Here is a 21,433-nt window from a genome sequence, read left to right as displayed (position 1 = left end):
AACCTAATTTGTTATCAATCGATATCAAGCTGTGGTAGTGTTTGATTTATATTTCCAATCCAGTACGATTCGATTCTATATGTTTTAGTAACAACCAAACCAGTTGTTAATCTGTGTCAGCTTTTTATTTCTTTATTTATTTCAATATCTGATTGAATATATCAGTGTACTTCTCGTTGAGAAAAAAATCAAACTAGAAAACAAATGCAATTGATTCACATTAGCTGTAATTATGTCTTATAACCTCTACATAATTCTCTAGTAATACAATTCGAGTGAAAACCGAAAAATAAAATTTAAACTTTCAAAGAACATCACTACAATCCAATACCTTTCCTTCTTCTTCGCAAAAAACCACCTGCTACCCATAATCCCATTTATCTGTTTGCTATTTCTTTTCAAACATAGTCTAAACAAGAGTCATAAATTACGAGCGTTTTCTTCTGGATCCTATTCGAGCTCCAATTAACACAAAACCTATTGTTACGTTGTCTTTCTTCTCGATCACCATTTCAACTGAACAACATCATCGATAAACCCATTTCATCTTTCTTTGTTTCACTGCTATTCGAAACCACCACTTGCCATCTTCACCGAACAACAATCACCTTAAATCCCACCATGAAAACCCGTACCTTGAACCATAAACCACCTTCATCATATTAAATGGCCATCATGTATTTTTTTTGTTGAGATTCGAACTACAACAACCACCTCTCTTCTTCTCTCTCACTTCTCTTTCTCTACAAATTCTCTTTTCTTCTCTTCTTTTTGATTTTCTGTTACTAACCGTTAGAACCACCACCACCGTACCATTGTTTTCTATTCCCTGCTCAGAAACAGTAACTACTGCTACTGCTGCCTTCGTTGTTTCTGTTTACTGACCAAACAAATCACCTCCCCTCAATCTATTTTTTTTCGGTGGAACCATTTAAAGAAAGGAAAAAGATAGAAAAGGTGATAGGAAGTTTCCAACTTGGATGCATATATTATTAATCTACAGCAACTTCGATTCAATTATGCAATATGGGTCGTGGGACATAGGATTTGTTTTTATCAACCATAGCCGACAACCATTATAATCATGCACTCGTTCCACTAATAGCACTTAAATAATAATTAAGGATGATGAGCTGTAAAGGCATCCAAATTTGTTCTGTGTCGAAGTAATTTAGTTGGTGGAGTGTGGGTCGTGTACTTGATTGATGTTGGGCTTTTAATTTGTGCTGTGGGTCGAATTATAATAGAAAATGATGTAGTGGATCGGTTAGAATTTGGTGATGATATCGTGATATCTATATGATGATGATGAAGATGATAAAACGATTTTTACATATTAAAGTTAGATTGAACGGGTTAAAACAGAAACGAACTAGTAGAGCTGTGGTTGGGCGTATGTCTATTAAATGAGAGGTCGCGAGTTTGAATCCGAGCAGGAGCGTATTTTTTTAAGAGGGCCTATTTCTTGAGGTTCGTAAATCCGAGGCCAACCTTGCACTTGTTCAATGCCGTCATATGTATTTTTACTACAAAATATCGTATTATGAGTTCATTTGATTCCCTTTTACTCTTTACATTTTTGGGACTGAGAATACATGGCTGTTTTTACAACTGCTTTTTTAAATTCTTTTGAAATATATTTTTGAACTGCGAATACATGAAATGCTTTTATAAATGTTTGACAAGATAGACACAAGCAAAACATTCCACGAATGAATTATTATGCAGACAGAAGTTCTGTGGATTATTATGGAATTATGTGGACTTGATAATTGCCACTAATTGTTGTGAATATTTTTCCCCTGATTATTATTGCTTGGTAACCTAAGAATTAGAAACGGGTATGGCCCTAATTCACGCGAATCCTAAAGGTAGCTACCGAGTTTAACACCCCCACCCAGAATGTTCACTAGACGGAAGGGCTAGTGGGCGTGGTGTTTAGTACTTCGAAGTTTATATGATTATTATACAGACGAGATGTTCTGTTTTGGGGATATTATAATGTGCATTATATGTTAAGGTCGGTTACCAAGCCAAGCAATGAAAGTAAAGTGAATGGTATGTACCGAGAGAATGATTTTATACTCAGGTTATGTGTATGATATTGTTGTGCACGGGATATGTGTACGGTTACTATGATTTATGAAAAATGGATTTCGTACACGAGAAATGTGTACTGTATTTAAAAGATATCGCATGTACATTACAGGTGGGTATAGGATTCGGGCCCATTTATACCATGCAGCATTTAAATCTTGTGGTCTATCAAAATGATGAATTTTATTGTTTTATGATAAACCTATGAACTTACCAACCTTTTGGTTGACACTTGAAAGTATGTTTATTCTCAGGTATGAAAGAAATCTTCCGCTGTGCATTTGCTCATTTTAAAGACATTATTTGGAGTCGATCATCGCAATGGAACCAGATGTTGGTGACTTCGTCCAGACGGATTAGGACGGGGTATGACAAGGAAGACCAGAGTAATGAGGCTACTGAGGGAGACAACATTTCAACTCAAACTTTAAAGGTACTGGACTCCAGGTTAGAAGATCTCAGCCTTGTACTTCAAAACTTTTCAATTCTTAAACCCAGTCCTGTGGCCACAAAAACCAATCTAAGGTATCCTTACCGTAGATGGGCCTATAAAAAGCAAAACAGCTCGGACTACAATACAATCTTCGCCCTAGCTAAACCTTCTGTCTATTCTCAAAAGATACTAGCTGATTTTATGACAAACCAATATAATACAAATCTTCAGGTCATTGAATGTCAAAATAAGTTTGATGCTTTAATAAAAAAAGTTGAAGAACTTATAACAAACTTACAGCTTATGCTAAATCAATTGATAGCTAGAATTGAAATAGAATATGAAGAGTTTGATGCCCTAGTAATAACTAGAGGAGGGAAGGGGACAATTGTTAATATACCCACCAGCATTGAAAATCCTCCCACGCAAAACCTTTCTGACACAAAACCCGTTCTGATTGACACCACAGTCAAACCACCGGAACAGGTAAATCCTAAAGCTCCAAAACTTATTCCACGAGCTCGAGTACCATTTCCTGGTAGACTACGGAAGGAAAGGTAGGATGTTCAATTCTCTAAATACTGGGATATCATTAAAAATTTACATTTGAATGTACGACTAGTAGATGCTTTAGTCGAAATGCCAAACTATGTAAAGATTTTCAAAGAATTACTTTCACATAAAGAGAGATTGAGAGAGATTATTAGCTTATCCTTAAGTGAAGAATGCTATTTAGTTCTACAACATGGTATTCCCCTAAGTTAGGAGACACCGGAAGATTCACCGTACCTTGCTATCTGCAAGATGTCCAAATCAGTAATGCTTTGGTGGATCTAGGAGCCAGTGTGAACTTAATGAACTATTCTTTATTTAAGAAGCTAGGACTTAAAGACATAAGACCAACAAGAATCACTATCCAGCTCGTGGACAGATCAGTTAAACTCCCCCGTGGATTTGCTGAGGATGTCCTAGTTAGAGTGGACATGTTTAATTTTCCCGTCAATTTCGTCATTATGGATATTGAGGAGGATACAAAAGTTCCTCTCATACTTGGCAGACCATTTCTAAATACTGCCAAGGCCATAATTGATGTGCATGAAAAGTCATTGAAACTTAGAGTCGGCACCGAAGAAGTCACTTTCAATATAGATCAGTTTATGAAACAACCTTGGGAAGAAGACATCGGTTTGGTAGACTCTATTTAAGAAATTATCGACGAATACCTGGAAGAAGCCATGATGATATGCAGCAAAGGTCAACTTTTCGAAGAAGATCCCGACCCATATTTGTCCTTTAGATTAGGTCAACAAAAATCTCTACTCTCCGAAAGAAATAATCCTGATGGCACGACTACAATCATAGAACCTCTAGGATAAGGCATTCGTGTACCTATTTTAAGGAGAAGACCACATGAAGAAACCTACTTCATCCCGTTATATCAGGAACCACAGCTAACAGAGAACCGTGAAGAAACTCCTAAACCATCCTTCGAAACGAAAGAAGAATATTCGGAAGATAAATCATTAAGAAGGACAATTTCAAGGATAATGGAACAGATAGCATCAGTAGACATTCTACTCGCAGAAAAATAACAAGAATTTAAGGAAGGATATGATTCTCTAGAAAGAAAAGAGATCGCCATAATGAAACCATCTACTAAAGAGCCACCGGAACTAGAATTGAAGGAGTTACCTGAACATCTAGAATATGCATTCCTAGAAGATGAAGCAAAACTTCCAGTAATCATCTCTAAGGAGCTCACGCCACAAGAGAAAGCCCAACTCATTAAAGTGCTGAAGTCACATAAAAAGGCGATAGCATGGAAAATCTCTGACATCAAGGAAATACTGAAATGTCCCGTTCATAATGATTATAAACGTTCCATATTAATTGATTTCTTTTGACCTCTATATGAGACGTTTTTCAAAGACTGCATTCGTTTTTAAAACAAACCATAGTCTTTATTTTATCGACAAGGTTTAAAGGACACAACCTAGATTACCAAGATATTTTAATCTGAAAATATCACGCTTACACACTACCATTACATAATGGTTTACAATATTAATATGTTACAACAAAGTATGTTCTCGAATGCAGTTTTTAAAGAATATTATACAAGCATGGACTCCAAATCTTGTCCTTAATTTAGTATGCAATAGCGGAAGCTCTTAACAATCACCTGAGAATAAACATGCTTAAAACGTCTACAAAAATGTTGGAGAGTTATAGGTTTAACCTATATATTTATCAAATCATAATAATAGACCACACGATTTTCATTTCCATTTTTTAATAACATGCAATCTGCATAAAAATCATTCATATGGTGAACACCTGGTAACCGACATTAACAAGATGCATATAGAATATCCCCATCATTCCGGGACATCCTTCAGACATGATAAATTCGAAGTACTAAAGCATCCACTGCAACGGATGGGGTTTGTTGGGCCCAATAGATCTATCTTTAGAATTCGCGTCAATTAGTAGACTGGTTTTCTAATTCTTAGGCTACCAAGCAAAAAGGGGCATATTCGGCTTCAATCATTCAACCATAGAAAGTAGTTTCACCTACTTGTGTCTATTTTGTAAAACATTTATAAAGCTGCATGTATTCTTATCCCAAAAATATTAGATTTTAAAAGTGGGACTATAACTCACTTTCACAGATTTTTACTTTGCTGGAAATAAGACTTGGCCACTGGTCGATTCACGAACCTATAACAAATATATACATATATATCAAAGTATGATCGAAAAATATTCACAACATTTTTATTACGTTTTAATGATTTAAGTTTGTTAAGTTAACAGCCCAATGTTAGTAATCTATAACTAGTTGTCCACAGTTAGTAGTACAGAAATAAATCAATATATACTATCTCGAATCAATCCACGACCTAGTGTATACAAGTCTCAGGCTAGATCACAACTCAAAGTATATATATTATTTTGGAATCAACCTCAACCCTGTATAGCGAACTCGAGCATTACAGCATATAGAGTGTCTATGGTTGTTCCAAATAATATATATATGACGTCGATATGATATGTCAAAATATTGTATACATGTCTATGGTATCTCAAGATTACATAATATATGTTAGAATATATGTATAATACAATATAAGTTAGTTAAGTTATGGTTAGTATATATTTTTTTACAAAATTTTCGTAGCTAAAACTAGCAAAATTATCCGATTTTGTTTTACCCGTCATTTCTTCGTTACAAATCCGTTTTGAGTGAATCAAGTTGCTATAGTTTCATAATGGACTGAAATTTATGAAACTAAATAGAAAAAGTATAAGTTTGTAGTCAGAAATATAGGTTACAAGTCATTTTTTAAAGAGGTAGTCATTTCCGTCGAAAGAACGACATCTTGATGACCATTTTGAAAAACATACTTCAATTTTGTGTTTAACCATGATTTTTGGATATAGTATCATGTTCATATGAAATATTATTTTTCCAGAAAACAAACTTCCAATTCAAAGATTAAGATAGTTTTTATTTTTCTAACCCTAAACAGCCCCCAGTTTCACTACGACGGCGTATGTCCGGTTTTACGGTGTTTTTCATGTTTTCAGGTTTTAAATCATTAAGTTAGAATATCATATAGATATAGAACATGTGTTTAGTTTATTTTAAAAGTTAAGTTAGAAGGATTAACTTTGTTTGCGAACAAGTTTAGAATTAACTAAACTATGTTCTAGTGATTACATGTTCAAATCTTCGAATAAGATAGTTTTATATATATGAATCGAATGATGTTATGAACATCATTACTACCTCAAGTTTAGTAGGTAAACCTACTAGAAGTGACAAAAATTGATCTAGCTTCAAAGGATCTTGGATGGCTTGAAAGTTCTTGAAGTAGAATCATGACATGAAAACAAGTTCAAGTAAGATTATCACTCGAATTAAGAGTATTACCTTGATTTAGAAATTGAATCAAAGTTTGAATATGAGTATTACCTTGATTTAGAAAGATAACCTACTGTAAATAACAAAGATTTCTTGAGATTGGATGATCAATTGAAATGGATTTGCAAGATTGGAACTAAGCTAGTAAGCTTGAAAGTATTTGTGAAGTGTTCTTGATGTGTTCTTGAATGATGATGTTTCTTGATTGTAATTGAAGCTAGATTGACCTAGATGATCAATATTACTGAAGTATAGACATTCTTAAACTTAGAGAGATAACCTACTGTAAATAACAAAGTTTCTTGAGGTTGGATGATCACTTGAAATGGATTTGCAAGATTGAAAGTAAGCTAGTAAGCTTAAAAGTATTTGTGAAGTGTTCTTGATGTGTTCTTGAATGATGATGTTTCTTGATTGTAATTGAAGCTAGATTGACCTAGATGATCAATATTACTGAAGTATAGACGTTCTTAAACTTAGAGAGAGTTAAGATGGAGAGAATTTGGATTAGAAAATCAAAGAAATGTGATGTGTGTGTTGTTTGAAAAAAATGCCTAATGCTTAGTCAATATAAGGTTACTAGTTTTTGTTTTCATGCTCATAAGTCATGCTAGTTGTCAAATGATGGTTCCCACATGTCTTGGTGACTCGCAAGGGCTGCTAAGAGCTGATTATTGGAGTATATATATACCAATAGTAAATACATCTAGAAGCTGTGTATTGTACGAGTACGAATACGGGTGTATACGAGTAGAATTGTTGATGAAAATGAATGAGAATGCAATTGTAAGAATTTTTGATAAGTAGAAGTACTTTGATATGTGTCTTGAAGTCTTTCAAAAGTGTATGAATTCATCTTAAAATACTACATGTATATACATTTTAACTGAGTCGTTAAGTCATCGTTAATCATTACATGTAAGTGTTGTTTTGAAACCTTTAAGTTAATGATATCATTTAATGTAGTTAACCCATTGTTTATTATATCTAATGAAATGCCCCGTTCATATTAATTATAAACGTTTCATATTAATTGGTTTTTTTGCGAGGTTTTAACCTCTATATGAGACGTTTTTCAAATCTTGCATTCGTTTTTAAAAACACCCATAACCTTTATTATTGAATAAAGGTCTTAATGACATAATTTAGATTGTCTATCAAATACAATCTCCTCAAATAAATAAGTTTTTACACAACCCATTACAATATGATCAAATATATTACAACAAATACTCCGAATGCAAGTTTAAACAATATAAACAATTATGCCGACTCCAAATCTTGACCTTGGGTTGGCATACGACAGCGGAAGCGTTTTTAATATTCACCTGAGAATAAACATGCTTAAAACGTCAACAAAAATGTTGGTGAGTCATAGGTTTAATTTCTATATAATAATCATAATATTTAATAAGCCACAAGATTTCATTTAATTAAATGCGCAGGATCATTACAACTGCAAAAAACATTCATACGATGAGTCGCCTGGTAACCGACCTTAACATAGAGCGCTTAAGATATCTGGCATCATACATTCCACTATTCAAATGTATGACAAGGACCCTTCGAAGTACTAAAGCATTTCCACTATTCGAAAATGGGGGTGGTTGGCGCCCGTAGATCTACCTTTAGGATTCGCGTCAATTAGTGTTTTTCACTAATTCTTAGGTTACCAAGCATAATAATAATAAGAACAGATATCTGGTATAACAAAACAATCGTAGAATGTAATTCTATGAACTTGTGCTTATTTTGTAAAACATTTATAAATTTTGCATGTATTCTCATCCCAAAATAATTTAGATAGTAAAAATGAGACTATAACTCACTTGTGATGATTTCCGAATAGATGGTGGTATGACTTGGCCTTTGACAAATTCACGAACCTAATAATAATATTCTTATATCAAGATTTATATATATAATTAATATTCCATACTTATGATACTTGTGATAATTTTAATTATCCATTGTTAGTAGTCCAACGTTCATAGTCCAATAGTCCAATAGTCCAATAGTCCAACAATATGAATATATATATAAATATAAATGCGTATATTGTGTTAGAATTCACTAACACTATAATATATTGTCTTAATATAATAAGACACATAATATGTATATTGTCTGAAGCAATCCGCGACCCATTGTATACATGTCTTAGGCTCGATCACAACTCAAAGTATATAATATTTTGGAATCCACTTCGACCCACAGCTAACTCGAAATTACTGCCAATGGTGTCTTATAGTTCGTTCCAATAATATATATAGAAGAAATCAAAATGATATGTCAAAACGCTGTATACGGATCCACTGTGATCAAGTCATATATATATATATATATATATATATATATATATATATATATATATATATATATATGGTGCCTTACGATCTTTATTAAGACTATAATTTATTGTCGTAGAAATTAATTACGACTGTTATAAATTGTATTTCCATAAGTTTGGGAACAAGACATGTATAAATACATGTAGGATACAAGGTAAGTTAGCTAGGATAAGGTTAGCATCCATTTTTATGAATCATGTCCGTAGCTAAAAATTAAGAAAAATATCCAATTTTGTTTTACCCATAATTTCTTTGTTACAAATCCGTTTTGAGTGATTCGCATTGCGATGGTTTCGTATCGAACTCAACATTATTAATCTTAACAGAAAAAGTATAGGTTTATAGTCAAAAATATAGATTGGTGTCAAATAAGAGAAGATAGTCATATCCGTCGTAAGAACGACATCTTGATGACCCTTTTGAAAAACATACTTTCACTTAGAGTTTAACCATGGATTTTGGATATATTTCATATCCATATAAAATAAGATTTTTTACCAAAGGAAATCTTTTAATTCAAAGTTTAAGATAGGTTTTTAAAATTAAACCCAAAACAGCCCCCGTTCGACTAAGACGGCGTATATTCGATTTTAAGGTGTTCTTCGTGTTTACAAGTTTTATATCCTTATGTTAGCTTGACATATAGTCATAATACATGTGTTGAAGTATTTTAAAAGTTAAGTTAGAAGGATTAAGTTTATTTTCAAACAAGTTTAGAAATAATCTAAACTATGTTCTTGTTGTTATTAGTTATAACTAAAAATAAGATAGCTATATGAATATGAATCGAATAAAATTATGAATAAGGTTACTACCTCAAGTTACTTGAATAAAGCTACTGGAAAACATAGGAAATAATCTTGGAATCAAAAGTATCTTTGATGGCTTGGAAACTATTGAAGTATGAACATGGAATGAACAAAAGTTCGAATAAGAATTCTATCTTGAATTAAGATAGTTATAAGTATATAAATTGAAGCAAAGCTTATATATGATTCTTACCTTGATTAAAAGATGAAAAGCTACTGGAAAGGAAGTATAATTCTTGATCCTAAAGAGTGGTGGAGTTGGATTGAAAGGTTGGAAGTAAGCTAGTAAACTTGAAAGTATTTGTGAAGTGTTCTTGATGTGTTCTTGAATATTGATGTTTCTTGATTGTAATTTGTAGTGACCTGAACTTTTCCATGTTTATATATATATTAAATGAAATTGTTATTTACATGATTAAGTGTTTCCAACATGTTAAGCAATCAAACTTGTTAAGACTTGATTAATTGAAATAGGTTTCATATAGACAATTGACCACCTAAGTTGACCGGTGATTCACGAACGTTAAAATTTGTAAAAACTATACGATGACATATATATGGTTATATATATAGTTAACATGATTTTATTATAAGTATGTATCTCATTAGGTATTTTAACAATGAGTTATATACATAAAAATGAGACTATTAATTTAAGAAACTCGAAAACGATATATATAACGATTATCGTTATAACAACGTCTTACTAGGTACATATGAATCATATTAAGATATTGATACACTTGGTTAATTATGTTAAATTATAATTAAATATATTATTAAGTGTATTAACAATGAAATACATATGTAAAAATAAGACTACTAACTTAATGATTTCGAAACGAGACATATATGTAACGATTATCATTGTAACGGCATTTAACTGTATATATATCATACTAAGATATATTATATATCATAATATCATGATAATATAACAATTTAACATCTCATTTGTTATAATAAACAATGGGTTAACAACATTCAACAAGATCGTTAACCTAAAGGTTTCAAAACAACATTTACATGTAACGACTAACGATGACTTAACGACTCAGTTAAAATGTATATACATGTAGTGTTTTAATATGTATTCATACACTTTTGAAAGACTTCAAGACACTTATCAAAATACTTCTACTTAACAAAAATGCTTACAATTACATCCTCGTTCAGTTTCATCAACAATTCTACTCGTATGCACCCGTATTCGTACTCGTACAATACACAACTTTTAGATGTATGTACTATTGGTATATGCACTCCAATGATCAGCTCTTAGCAGCCCATGTGAGTCACCTAACACATGTGGGAACCATCATTTGTCAACTAGCATGAAATATCTCATAAAATTACAAAAATATGAGTAATCATTCATGACTTATTTACATGAAAACAAAATTACATAACCTTTATATCTAATCCATACACCAACGACCAAAACACCTACAAACACTTTCATTCTTCAATTTTCTTCATGTAATTGATCTCTCTCAAGTTCTATCTTCAAGTTCTAAGTGTTCTTCATAAATTCCAAAAGTTCTAGTTTCATAAAATCAAGAATACTTCCAAGATTGCAAGTTTACTTTCAAGTTTTCTAAATCCATTCCAAGTAATCATCCAAGATCAAGAAACCTTTGTTACTTATAGTAGGTTATCTTTCTAATACAAGGTAATAATCATATTCAAACTTTAATTCAATTTCTATAACTATAACAATCTTATTTCGAGTGGAAATCTTACTTGAAATTGTTTTCGTGTCATGATTCTGCTTCAAGAACTCTCAAGCCATCCAAGGATCCTTTGAAGCTAGATCTATTTTTCTCATTTCTAGTAGGTTTATCCAAGGAACTTGAGGTAGTAATGATGTTCATAACATCATTCGATTCATACATATAAAGCTATCTTATTCGAAGGTTTAAACTTGTAATCACTAGAACATAGTTTAGTTAATTCTAAACTTGTTCGCAAATAAAAGTTAATCCTTCTAACTTGACTTTTAAAATCAACTAAACACATGTTCTATATCTATATGATATGCTAACTTAATGATTTAAAACCTGGAAACACGAAAAACACCGTAAAACCGGATTTACGCCGTCGTAGTAACACCGCGGGCTGTTTTGGGTTAGTTAATTAAAAACTATGATAAACTTTGATTTAAAAGTTGTTATTCTGGGAAAATGATTTTTATTATGAACATGAAACTATATCCAAAAATTATGGTTAAACTCAAAGTGAAAGTATGTTTTCTAAAATGGTCATCTAGACGTCGTTCTTTCGACTGAAATGACTACCTTTACAAAAACGACTTGTAACTTATTTTTATGACAATAAACCTATACTTTTTCTGTTTAGATTCATAAAATAGAGTTCAATATGAAACCATATCAATTTGATTCACTCAAAACGGATTTAAAATGAAGAAGTTATGGGTAAAACAAGATTGGATAATTTTTCTCATTTTAGCTACGTGAAAATTGGTAACAAATCTATTCCAACCATAACTTAATCAACTTGTATTGTATATTATGTAATCTTGAGATACCATAGACACGTATACAATGTTTCAACCTATCATGTCGACACATCTATATATATTTCGGAACAACCATAGACACTCTATATGTGAATGTTGGAGTTAGCTATACAGGGTTGAGGTTGATTCCAAAATATATATAGTTTGAGTTGTGATCAATACTGAGATATGCATACACTGGGTCGTGGATTGATTCAAGATAATATTTATCGATTTATTTCTGTACATATAACCGTGGACAACTAGTTGTAGATTACTAACGAGGACAACTGACTTAATAAACTTAAAACATCAAAATATATTAAAAGTGTTGTAAATATATTTTGAACATACTTTGATATATATGTATATATTGTTATAGGTTCGTGAATCAACCAGTGGCCAAGTCTTACTTCCCGACGAAGTAAAAATCTGTGAAAGTGAGTTATAGTCCCACTTTTAAAATCTAACATTTTTGGGATGAGAATACATGCAGGTTTTATAAATGATTTACAAAATAGACACAAGTACGTGAAACTACATTCTATGGTTGAATTATCAAAATCGAATATGCCCCTTTTTATTAAGTCTGGTAATCTAAGAAGTAGGGAACAGACACCCTAATTGACGCGAATCCTAAAGATAGATCTATTGGGCCTAACAAACCCCATCCAAAGTACCGGATGCTTTAGTACTTCAAAATTTATATCATATCCTTAGGGTGTCCCGGAATGATGGGGATATTCTTATATATATGCATCTTGTTAATGTCGGTTACCAAGTGTTCACCATATGAATGATTTTTATCTCTATGTATGGGATGTGTATTGAAATATGAAATCTTGTGGTCTATTGTTACGATTTGATATATATAGGTTAAACCTATAACTCACCAACATTTTTGTTGACGTTTAAAGCATGTTTATTCTCAGGTGAATACTAAGAGCTTCCGCTGTTGCATACTAAAATAAGGACAAGATTTGGAGTCCATGTTTGTATGATATTGTGTAAAAACTGCATTCAAGAAACTGATTTCGATGTAACATATTTGTATTGTAAACCATTATGTAATGGTCGTGTGTAAACAGGATATTTTAGATTATCATTATTTGATAATCTACGTAAAGCTTTTTAAACCTTTATTTATGAAATAAAGGTTATGGTTTGTTTTAAAAATGAATGCAGTCTTTGAAAAACGTCTCATATAGAGGTCAAAACCTCGCAACGAAATCAATTAATATGGAACGTTTTTAATCAATAAGAACGGGACATTTCAGTTGGTATCCGAGCGTTGGTCTTAAAGAACCAGAATTTTGCATTAGTGTGTCTTATCGAGTTTGTTAGGATGCATTAGTGAGTCTGGACTTCGACCGTGTTTACTTGAAAAATGATTGCTTAACAAATTTTGTTGGAAACTATATATTTTTAACATGTGAATATTATGTGATATATTAATCTCTTAACGCGTTTGATATTATGTGATAGATGTCTACCTCTAGAACAACTTGTAGTGACCCGAACTTTTCCATGTTTATATATATATATATATATATATATATATATATATATATATATATATATATATATATATATATATATATATATATATATATATATATATATATATATATATATATTAAATGAAATTGTTATTTACATGATTAAGTGTTTCCAACATGTTAAGCAATCAAACTTATTAAGACTTGATTAATTGAAATAGGTTTCATATAGACAATTGACCACCCAAGTTGACCGGTGATTCACGAACGTTAAAACTTGTAAAAACTATACGATGACATATATATGGTTATATATATAGTTAACATGATTTTATTATAAGTATGTATCTCATTAGATATTTTAACAATGAGTTATATACATAAAAATGAGACTATTAATTTAAGAAACTCGAAAACGATATATATAACGATTATCGTTATAACAACATCTTACTAGGTACATATGAATCATATTAAGATATTGATACACTTGGTTAATTATGTTAAATGATAAGTAAATATATTATTAAGTGTATTAACAATGAAATACATATGTAAAAATAAGACTACTAACTTAATGATTTCGAAACGAGACATATATGTAACGATTATCGTTGTAACGGCATTTAACTGTATATATATCATACTAAGATATATTATATATCATAATATCATGATAATATAACAATTTAACATCTCATTTGTTATAATAAACAATGGGTTAACAACATTCAACAAGATCGTTAACCTAAAGGTTTCAAAACAACATTTACATGTAACGACTAACGATGACTTAACGACTCAGTTAAAATGTATATACATGTAGTTTTTTAATATGTATTCATACACTTTTGAAAGACTTCAAGACACTTATCAAAATACTTCTACTTAACAAAAAATGCTTACAATTACATCCTCGTTCAGTTTCATCAACAATTCTACTCGTATGCACCCGTATTCGTACTCGTACAATACACAGCTTTTAGATGTATGTACTATTGGTATATACACTCCAATGATCAGCTCTTAGCAGCCCATGTGAGTCACCTAACACATGTGGGAACCATCATTTGGAAACTAGCATGAAATATCTCATAAAATTACAAAAATATGAGTAATCATTCATGACTTATTTACATGAAAACAAAATTACATATCCTTTATATCTAATCCATACACCAACGACCAAAAACACCTACAAACACTTTAATTCTTCAATTTTATTCATCTAATTGATCTCTCTCAAGTTCTATCTTCAAGTTCTAAGTGTTCTTCATAAATTCCAAAAGTTCTAGTTTCATAAAATCAAGAATACTTCCAAGATTGCAAGTTTACTTCCAAGTTTTCTAAATCCATTCCAAGTAATCATCCAAGATCAATAAACCTTTGTTACTTACAGTATGTTATCTTTCTAATACAAGGTAATAATCATATTCAAACTTTGGTTCAATTTCTAAAACTATAACAATCTTATTTCAAGTGATGATCATACTTGAACTTGTTTTCGTGTCATGATTCTGCTTCAAGAACTTCGAGCCATCCAAGGATCCGTTGAAGCTAGATCCATTTTTCTCTTTTCCAGTAGGTTTATCCAAGGAACTTAAGGTAGTAATGATGTTCATAACATCATTCGATTCATACATATAAAGATATCTTATTCGAAGGTTTAAACTTGTAATCACTAGAACATAGTTTAGTTAATTCTAAACTTGTTCGCAAATAAAAGTTAATCCTTCTAACTTGACTTTTAAAATCAACTAAACATATGTTCTAAATCTATATGATATGCTAACTTAATGATTTAAAACCTGGAAACACGAAAAACACCGTAAAATCGGATTTACGCCGTCGTAGTAACACCGCGGGCTGTTTTGGGTTAGTTAATTAAAAACTATGATAAACTTTGATTTAAAAGTTGTTATTCTGAGAAAATAATTTTTATTATGAACATGAAACTATATCCAAAAATTATGGTTAAACTCAAAGTGGAAGTATGTTTTCTAAAATGGTATTCTAGACGTCGTTCTTTCGACTGAAATGACTACCTTTACAAAAATGACTTGTAACTTATTTTTCCGACTATAAACCTATACTTTTTCTGTTTATATTCATAAAATAGAGTTCAATATGAAACTATAGCAATTTGATTCACTCAAAACAGATTTAAAATGAAGAAGTTATGGGTAAAACAAGATTGAATAATTTTTCTCATTTTAGCTACGTGAAAATTGGTAACAAATCTATTCCAACCATAACTTAATCAACTTGTATTGTATATTATGTAATCTTGAGATACCATAGACACGTATACAATGTTTCGACCTATCATGTCGACACATCTATATATATTTCGGAACAACCATAGACACTCTATATGTGAATGTTGGAGTTAGCTATACAGGGTTGAGGTTGATTTCAAAATATATATAGTTTGAGTTGTGATCAATATTGAGATACGTATACACTGGGTCGTGGATTAATTCAAGATAATATTTATAGATTTATTTCTGTACATCTAACTGTGGACAACTAGTTGTAGGTTACTAACGAGGACAGCTGACTTAATAAACTTAAAACATCAAAATATATTAAAAGTGTTGTAAATATATTTTGAACATACTTTGATATATATGTATATATTGTTATAGGTTCGTGAATCAACCAGTGGTCAAGTCTTACTTCCCGACGAAGTAAAAATCTGTGAAAGTGAGTTATAGTCCCACTTTTAAAATCTAATATTTTTAGGATGAGAATACATGCAGGTTTTATAAATGATTTACAAAATAGACACAAGTACGTGAAACTACATTCTATGGTTGAATTATCGAAATCGAATATGCCCCTTTTTATTAAGTCTGGTAATCTAAGAATTAGGGAACAGACACCCTAATTGACGCGAATCCTAAAGATAGATCTATTGGGCCTAACAAACCCCATCCAAAGTACAGGATGCTTTAGTACTTCGAAATTTATATCATATCCGAAGGGTGTCCCGGAATAATGGGGATATTCTTATATATGCATCTTGTTATTGTCGGTTACCAGGTGTTCACCATATGAATGATTTTTATCTCTATGTATGGGATGTGTATTGAAATATGAAATCTTGTGGTCTATTATTATGATTTGATATATATAGGTTAAACCTATAACTCACCAACATTTTTGTTGACGTTTTAAGCATGTTTATTCTCAGGTGATTATTAAGAGCTTCCGCTGTCGCATATTTAAATAAGGACGAGATTTGGAGTCCATGCTTGTATGATACTGTGTAAAAACTGCATTCAAGAAACTTATTTTGTTGTAACATATTTGTATTGTAAACCATTATGTAATGGTCGTGAGTAAACAGAATATTTTAGATTATCATTATTTGATAATCTACGTAAAGCTTTTTAAACCTTTATTGATGAAATAAAGGTTATGGTTTGTTTTAAAATGAATGCAGTCTTTGAAAAACGTCTCATATAGAGGTCAAAACCTCGCAACGAAATCAATTAATATGGAACGTTTTTAATCAATAAGAACGGGACATTTCAGTTAGTATCCGAGCGTTGGTCTTAGAGAACCAGAATTTTGCATTAGTGTATCTTATCGAGTTTGTTAGGATGCATTAGTGAGTCTGGACTTCGACCGTGTTTACTTGAAAAATGATTGCTTAACAAATTTTGTTGGAAACTATATATTTTTAACCTGTGAATATTATGTGATATATTAATCTCTTAACGCGTTCGATATTATGTGATAGATGTCTACCTCTAGAATAAGTCCCATTGACTCACCTAATAATAATGAAGAGTCAAATGTAAATTGGAATGATTCGTGGACTGATTCACAAGTTCCCGAAGAGGAACCGGAAGAAGAGTCGGAACCGGAAGAAGAATCGGAACCGGAAGAAGAATCGGAACCGGATGAAGAAATAGAACCGGTGGGGGAAATAATAAAACGGTTAAGTAAAAGAAAATCCTCAACCAACCGACCAAGGTTAATTATGGTCAATGGTGTTTCCGCCAAGGAAGCAAAATATTGGGAGGATTACCAATTCTCCGATGAATCGGATTCCGACGAGAATTCCGATGATGTTATAGAAATTACCCCAACTGAATTTAAAAATGCAAAAGAAAATAATAAGGGAAAGGGCATAAAAATAGAGAAATCTAATTCCAACCCCGATGAACTTTATATGTATCGTCAACCCCCGAAGTCCTTAAGTTGTAACAATGACCCGGGAACCTCTAAACCACCAGGTTTTTCTAAACCAATGTGGAAAATGACGGCTCGTATTAGGGGAACATCATATATCCCTAGAAACTTGGCAAAACGAACCAAAACCGAAGAAGAAGAAACGAGCGAGTCGGAATAAGATAGTTGTATTCGTGTGGTGTAATATATGTAATATAGTGTGCTTATGCTTTATGATATATGTAAAAATTGCTTGTATTAATATGTATTTTTTTTATGAATCTAACTCTTGTCTATTTTACAGTATAAAAACACAAAATGGATAGACAACCCAATATTTTAAGAGACCTACCCGGAGACATGATTGACGAAATCTTGTCTAGAGTCGGTCAGAATTCTTCGGCACAACTATTTACGGCGAAATCAGTTTGTAAGACATTCGAAGAACGTTCCAAGAATGCCATGATTTATAAAAGGCTTTCGTTCGAAAGATGGGGGATATCACATTGGGAAACCCATAAGTTACGATGTGTTTACTTTGACGCATATATTGCGGGGAACCCAAATGCTCTTTTACGCAACGGGTTAAGAAATTATTTTGACTCAATATATCCGAATATAGGACTTCGTGATTTAGAAAAAGTGGCTAACATGCAACATAAAGAAGCATGTTATGCTTACGGGTTAGTACTGTTCGCTTCTCACCAAAGTGAGAACAAGAATATCGGGCTACAACTATTAAACAAAACGTTCCCACAAGTGACGGAGTCGGTAATTGGGGTAAGAAATGAGGTTTTTAGGTTATTACGAGAATGTTGGTCATTACGTAACCCTCGTCCCTTTGACGACGTTACAACACGTTGTCATATCAATGGCCATAACGGTTATGTTCCACAAGACCAAGGATGGGAAGTAGTCCTAGTAAAACCAGAATGCATGACTTGTTTCTGGACGTATGAATTACGTGTCTTTATTGCCTTTGCTGAACGACTTGTGTACTAGCTAGAATTATCTTCACAACCATCTTGTATCAAATTTATTGTGTGCTATATTTCATGCTATATGTAAAATAAGCAGTATTGTAAGTTTGTAAAATATTGTATAAAAGTTTGAACGCGAAATATTATTATAATCAGTTTTTCATATAGAATTGTAGTAGTTGAATTGTATATTAGCTACTAAGTATGAACTTAACGGGTAGGTACTACCCGAATTTAAACTTATAAAACGCTAATATGAAGAAAAAGCTTTTATAAATGAGTTCATATTATGCTACGAAATACTATTAACTACTCTTAATATTCTGTATGATTAACTTGTTCCATTTGACTATTTTGAAGGAAATGGCACCGACTACTCGACACACCGTGAATATGAATGAAGAGTTATTCCGTACTTTTCTAGCTTCAAACATAGCCGCAGTACAGGCTGCACTACATACCAACAATAACCTTGGATCTAGCAGTATAGGAAATCGTGTAGGATGCACCTACAAAGAATTCACTGCCTGCAAACCTTTGGAATTTGATGGAACCGATGGACCGATCGGATTGAAACGGTGGACCGAGAAGGTCGAATCGGTGTTTGCCATAAGTAAGTGTACTAAAGAGGACAAAGTGAAGTACGCTACGCATACCTTCACAGGTTCTACGTTAACATGGTGGAATACCTATCTAGAGCAAGTGGGACAAGATGATGTGTACGCACTACCGTGGTCAGCATTCAAGCACTTGATGAACGAGAAGTACCGTCCCAGAACCGAGGTCAATAAGCTCAAGACAGAACTTAGAGGGTTACGAACCCAAGGATTTGATATTACCACGTACGAAAGACGATTCACAGAATTGTGCCTATTGTGTCCGGGAGCATTCGAAGATGAGGAAGAGAAGATCGACGCGTTTGTGAAAGGATTACCGGAAAGAATCCAAGAAGATATAAGTTCACACGAGCCTGCCTCCATACAACAGGCATGTAGAATGGCTCACAAACTAGTAAACCAGATTGAAGAAAGAATTAAAGAACAGACTGCTGAAGAGGCCAATGTGAAGCAAGTCAAAAGAAAGTGGGAGGAAAACGGTGATAAGAATCACCAATACAACAACAACAGCAATTACAACAATAATCGCAACCATTATCCCAACAATCGCAACATCAATCGCAACTACAACAAACGGCCCAACAACAACAACAACAACAACAACATCAACTACAACAATCATCCCAACAACAATAATAACCGCAACAACAAAAACAATCAGAAGCAGCTATGCCAAAGGTGTGAAAAGTATCACTCGGGGTTCTGCACCAAATTTTGCAACAAGTGTAAAAGAAATGGTCATAGCGCGGCGAAGTGTGAGGTCTAGGGACCAGGGGTTAATAGAACGAAAGGAACAAATGGTGTCGGAACGAGTAATGGCGGAGCAAGTAGCGTCGGAGCAAGTTATGCCAATGTAGTTTGTTATAAATGTGGAAAACCGGGCCACATTATTAGAAATTGCCCGAACCAGGAGAACACGAATGGACAAGGCCGCGGAAGAGTTTTCAATATTAATGCGGCCGAGGCACAGGAAGACCCGGAGCTTGTTACGGGTACGTTTCTTATTGACAATAAATCTGCTTACGTTTTATTTGATTCGGGTGCGGATAGAAGCTATATGAGTAGAGATTTTTGTGCTAAATTAAGTTGTCCATTGACGCCTTTGGATAGTAAATTTTTACTCGAATTAGCAAATGGTAAATTAATTTCAGCAGATAATATATGTCAGAATCGAGAAATTAAACTGGTTAGCGAAACATTTAAGATTGATTTGATACCAGTAGAGTTAGGGAGTTTTGATGTGATAATCGGTATGGACTGGTTGAAAGAAGTGAAAGCAGAGATCGTTTGTTACAAAAATGTAATTCGCATTATACGAGAAAAAGGAAAACACTTAATGGTGTACGGAGAAAAGGGCAACACGAAGCTACATCTTATTAGTAATTTGAAGGCACAAAAACTAATAAGAAAAGGTTGCTATGCTGTTCTAGCACACGTCGAGAAAGTACAAACTGAAGAAAAGAGCATCAATGATGTTCCCATTGCAAAAGAATTTCCCGATGTATTTCTGAAAGAATTACCGGGATTACCCCCACATCGATCCGTTAAATTTCAAATAGATCTTGTACCAGGAGCTGCACCAATAGCTCGTGCTCCTTACAGACTCGCACCCAGCGAGATGAAAGAACTGCAAAGCCAATTACAAGAACTTTTAGAGCGTGGTTTCATTAGACCAAGCACATCACCGTGGGGAGCTCCTGTTTTGTTTGTCAAGAAGAAAGATGGTACATTCAGGTTGTGTATCGACTACCGAGAGTTGAACAAACTTACCATCAAGAACCGCTACCCACTACCGAGAATCGATGACTTATTTGATCAACTACAAGGCTCGTCTGTTTATTCAAAGATTGACTTACGTTCCGGGTATCATCAAATGCGGGTGAAAGAAGATGATATTTGAAAGACTGCTTTCAGAACACGTTACGGTCATTACGAGTTTATGGTCATGCCGTTTGGTTTAACTAATGCACCAGCTGTGTTCATGGACCTTATGAACCGAGTGTGTGGACTATACCTTGA

The 21,433-nt window shown here is 32.8% G+C and overlaps 1 protein-coding gene across 1 annotated transcript; it reads left to right on the top strand.

Annotated features, from left to right (window-relative positions):
- Nucleotides 1-3,255: 3,255 nt before the first annotated feature.
- Nucleotides 3,256-3,735, top strand: LOC139854666 (uncharacterized). Its single transcript, XM_071843957.1, has one exon. The coding sequence runs from the start codon at nt 3,256-3,258 to the stop codon at nt 3,733-3,735; it is 480 nt and encodes a 159-aa protein (XP_071700058.1).
- Nucleotides 3,736-21,433: the final 17,698 nt, after the last annotated feature.

Source organism: Rutidosis leptorrhynchoides, chromosome 6, assembly GCF_046630445.1.
Source record: "Rutidosis leptorrhynchoides isolate AG116_Rl617_1_P2 chromosome 6, CSIRO_AGI_Rlap_v1, whole genome shotgun sequence".
Lineage (NCBI taxonomy): Eukaryota > Viridiplantae > Streptophyta > Magnoliopsida > Asterales > Asteraceae > Rutidosis > Rutidosis leptorrhynchoides.
This window is presented reverse-complemented; position numbering and strand designations above follow the sequence as displayed.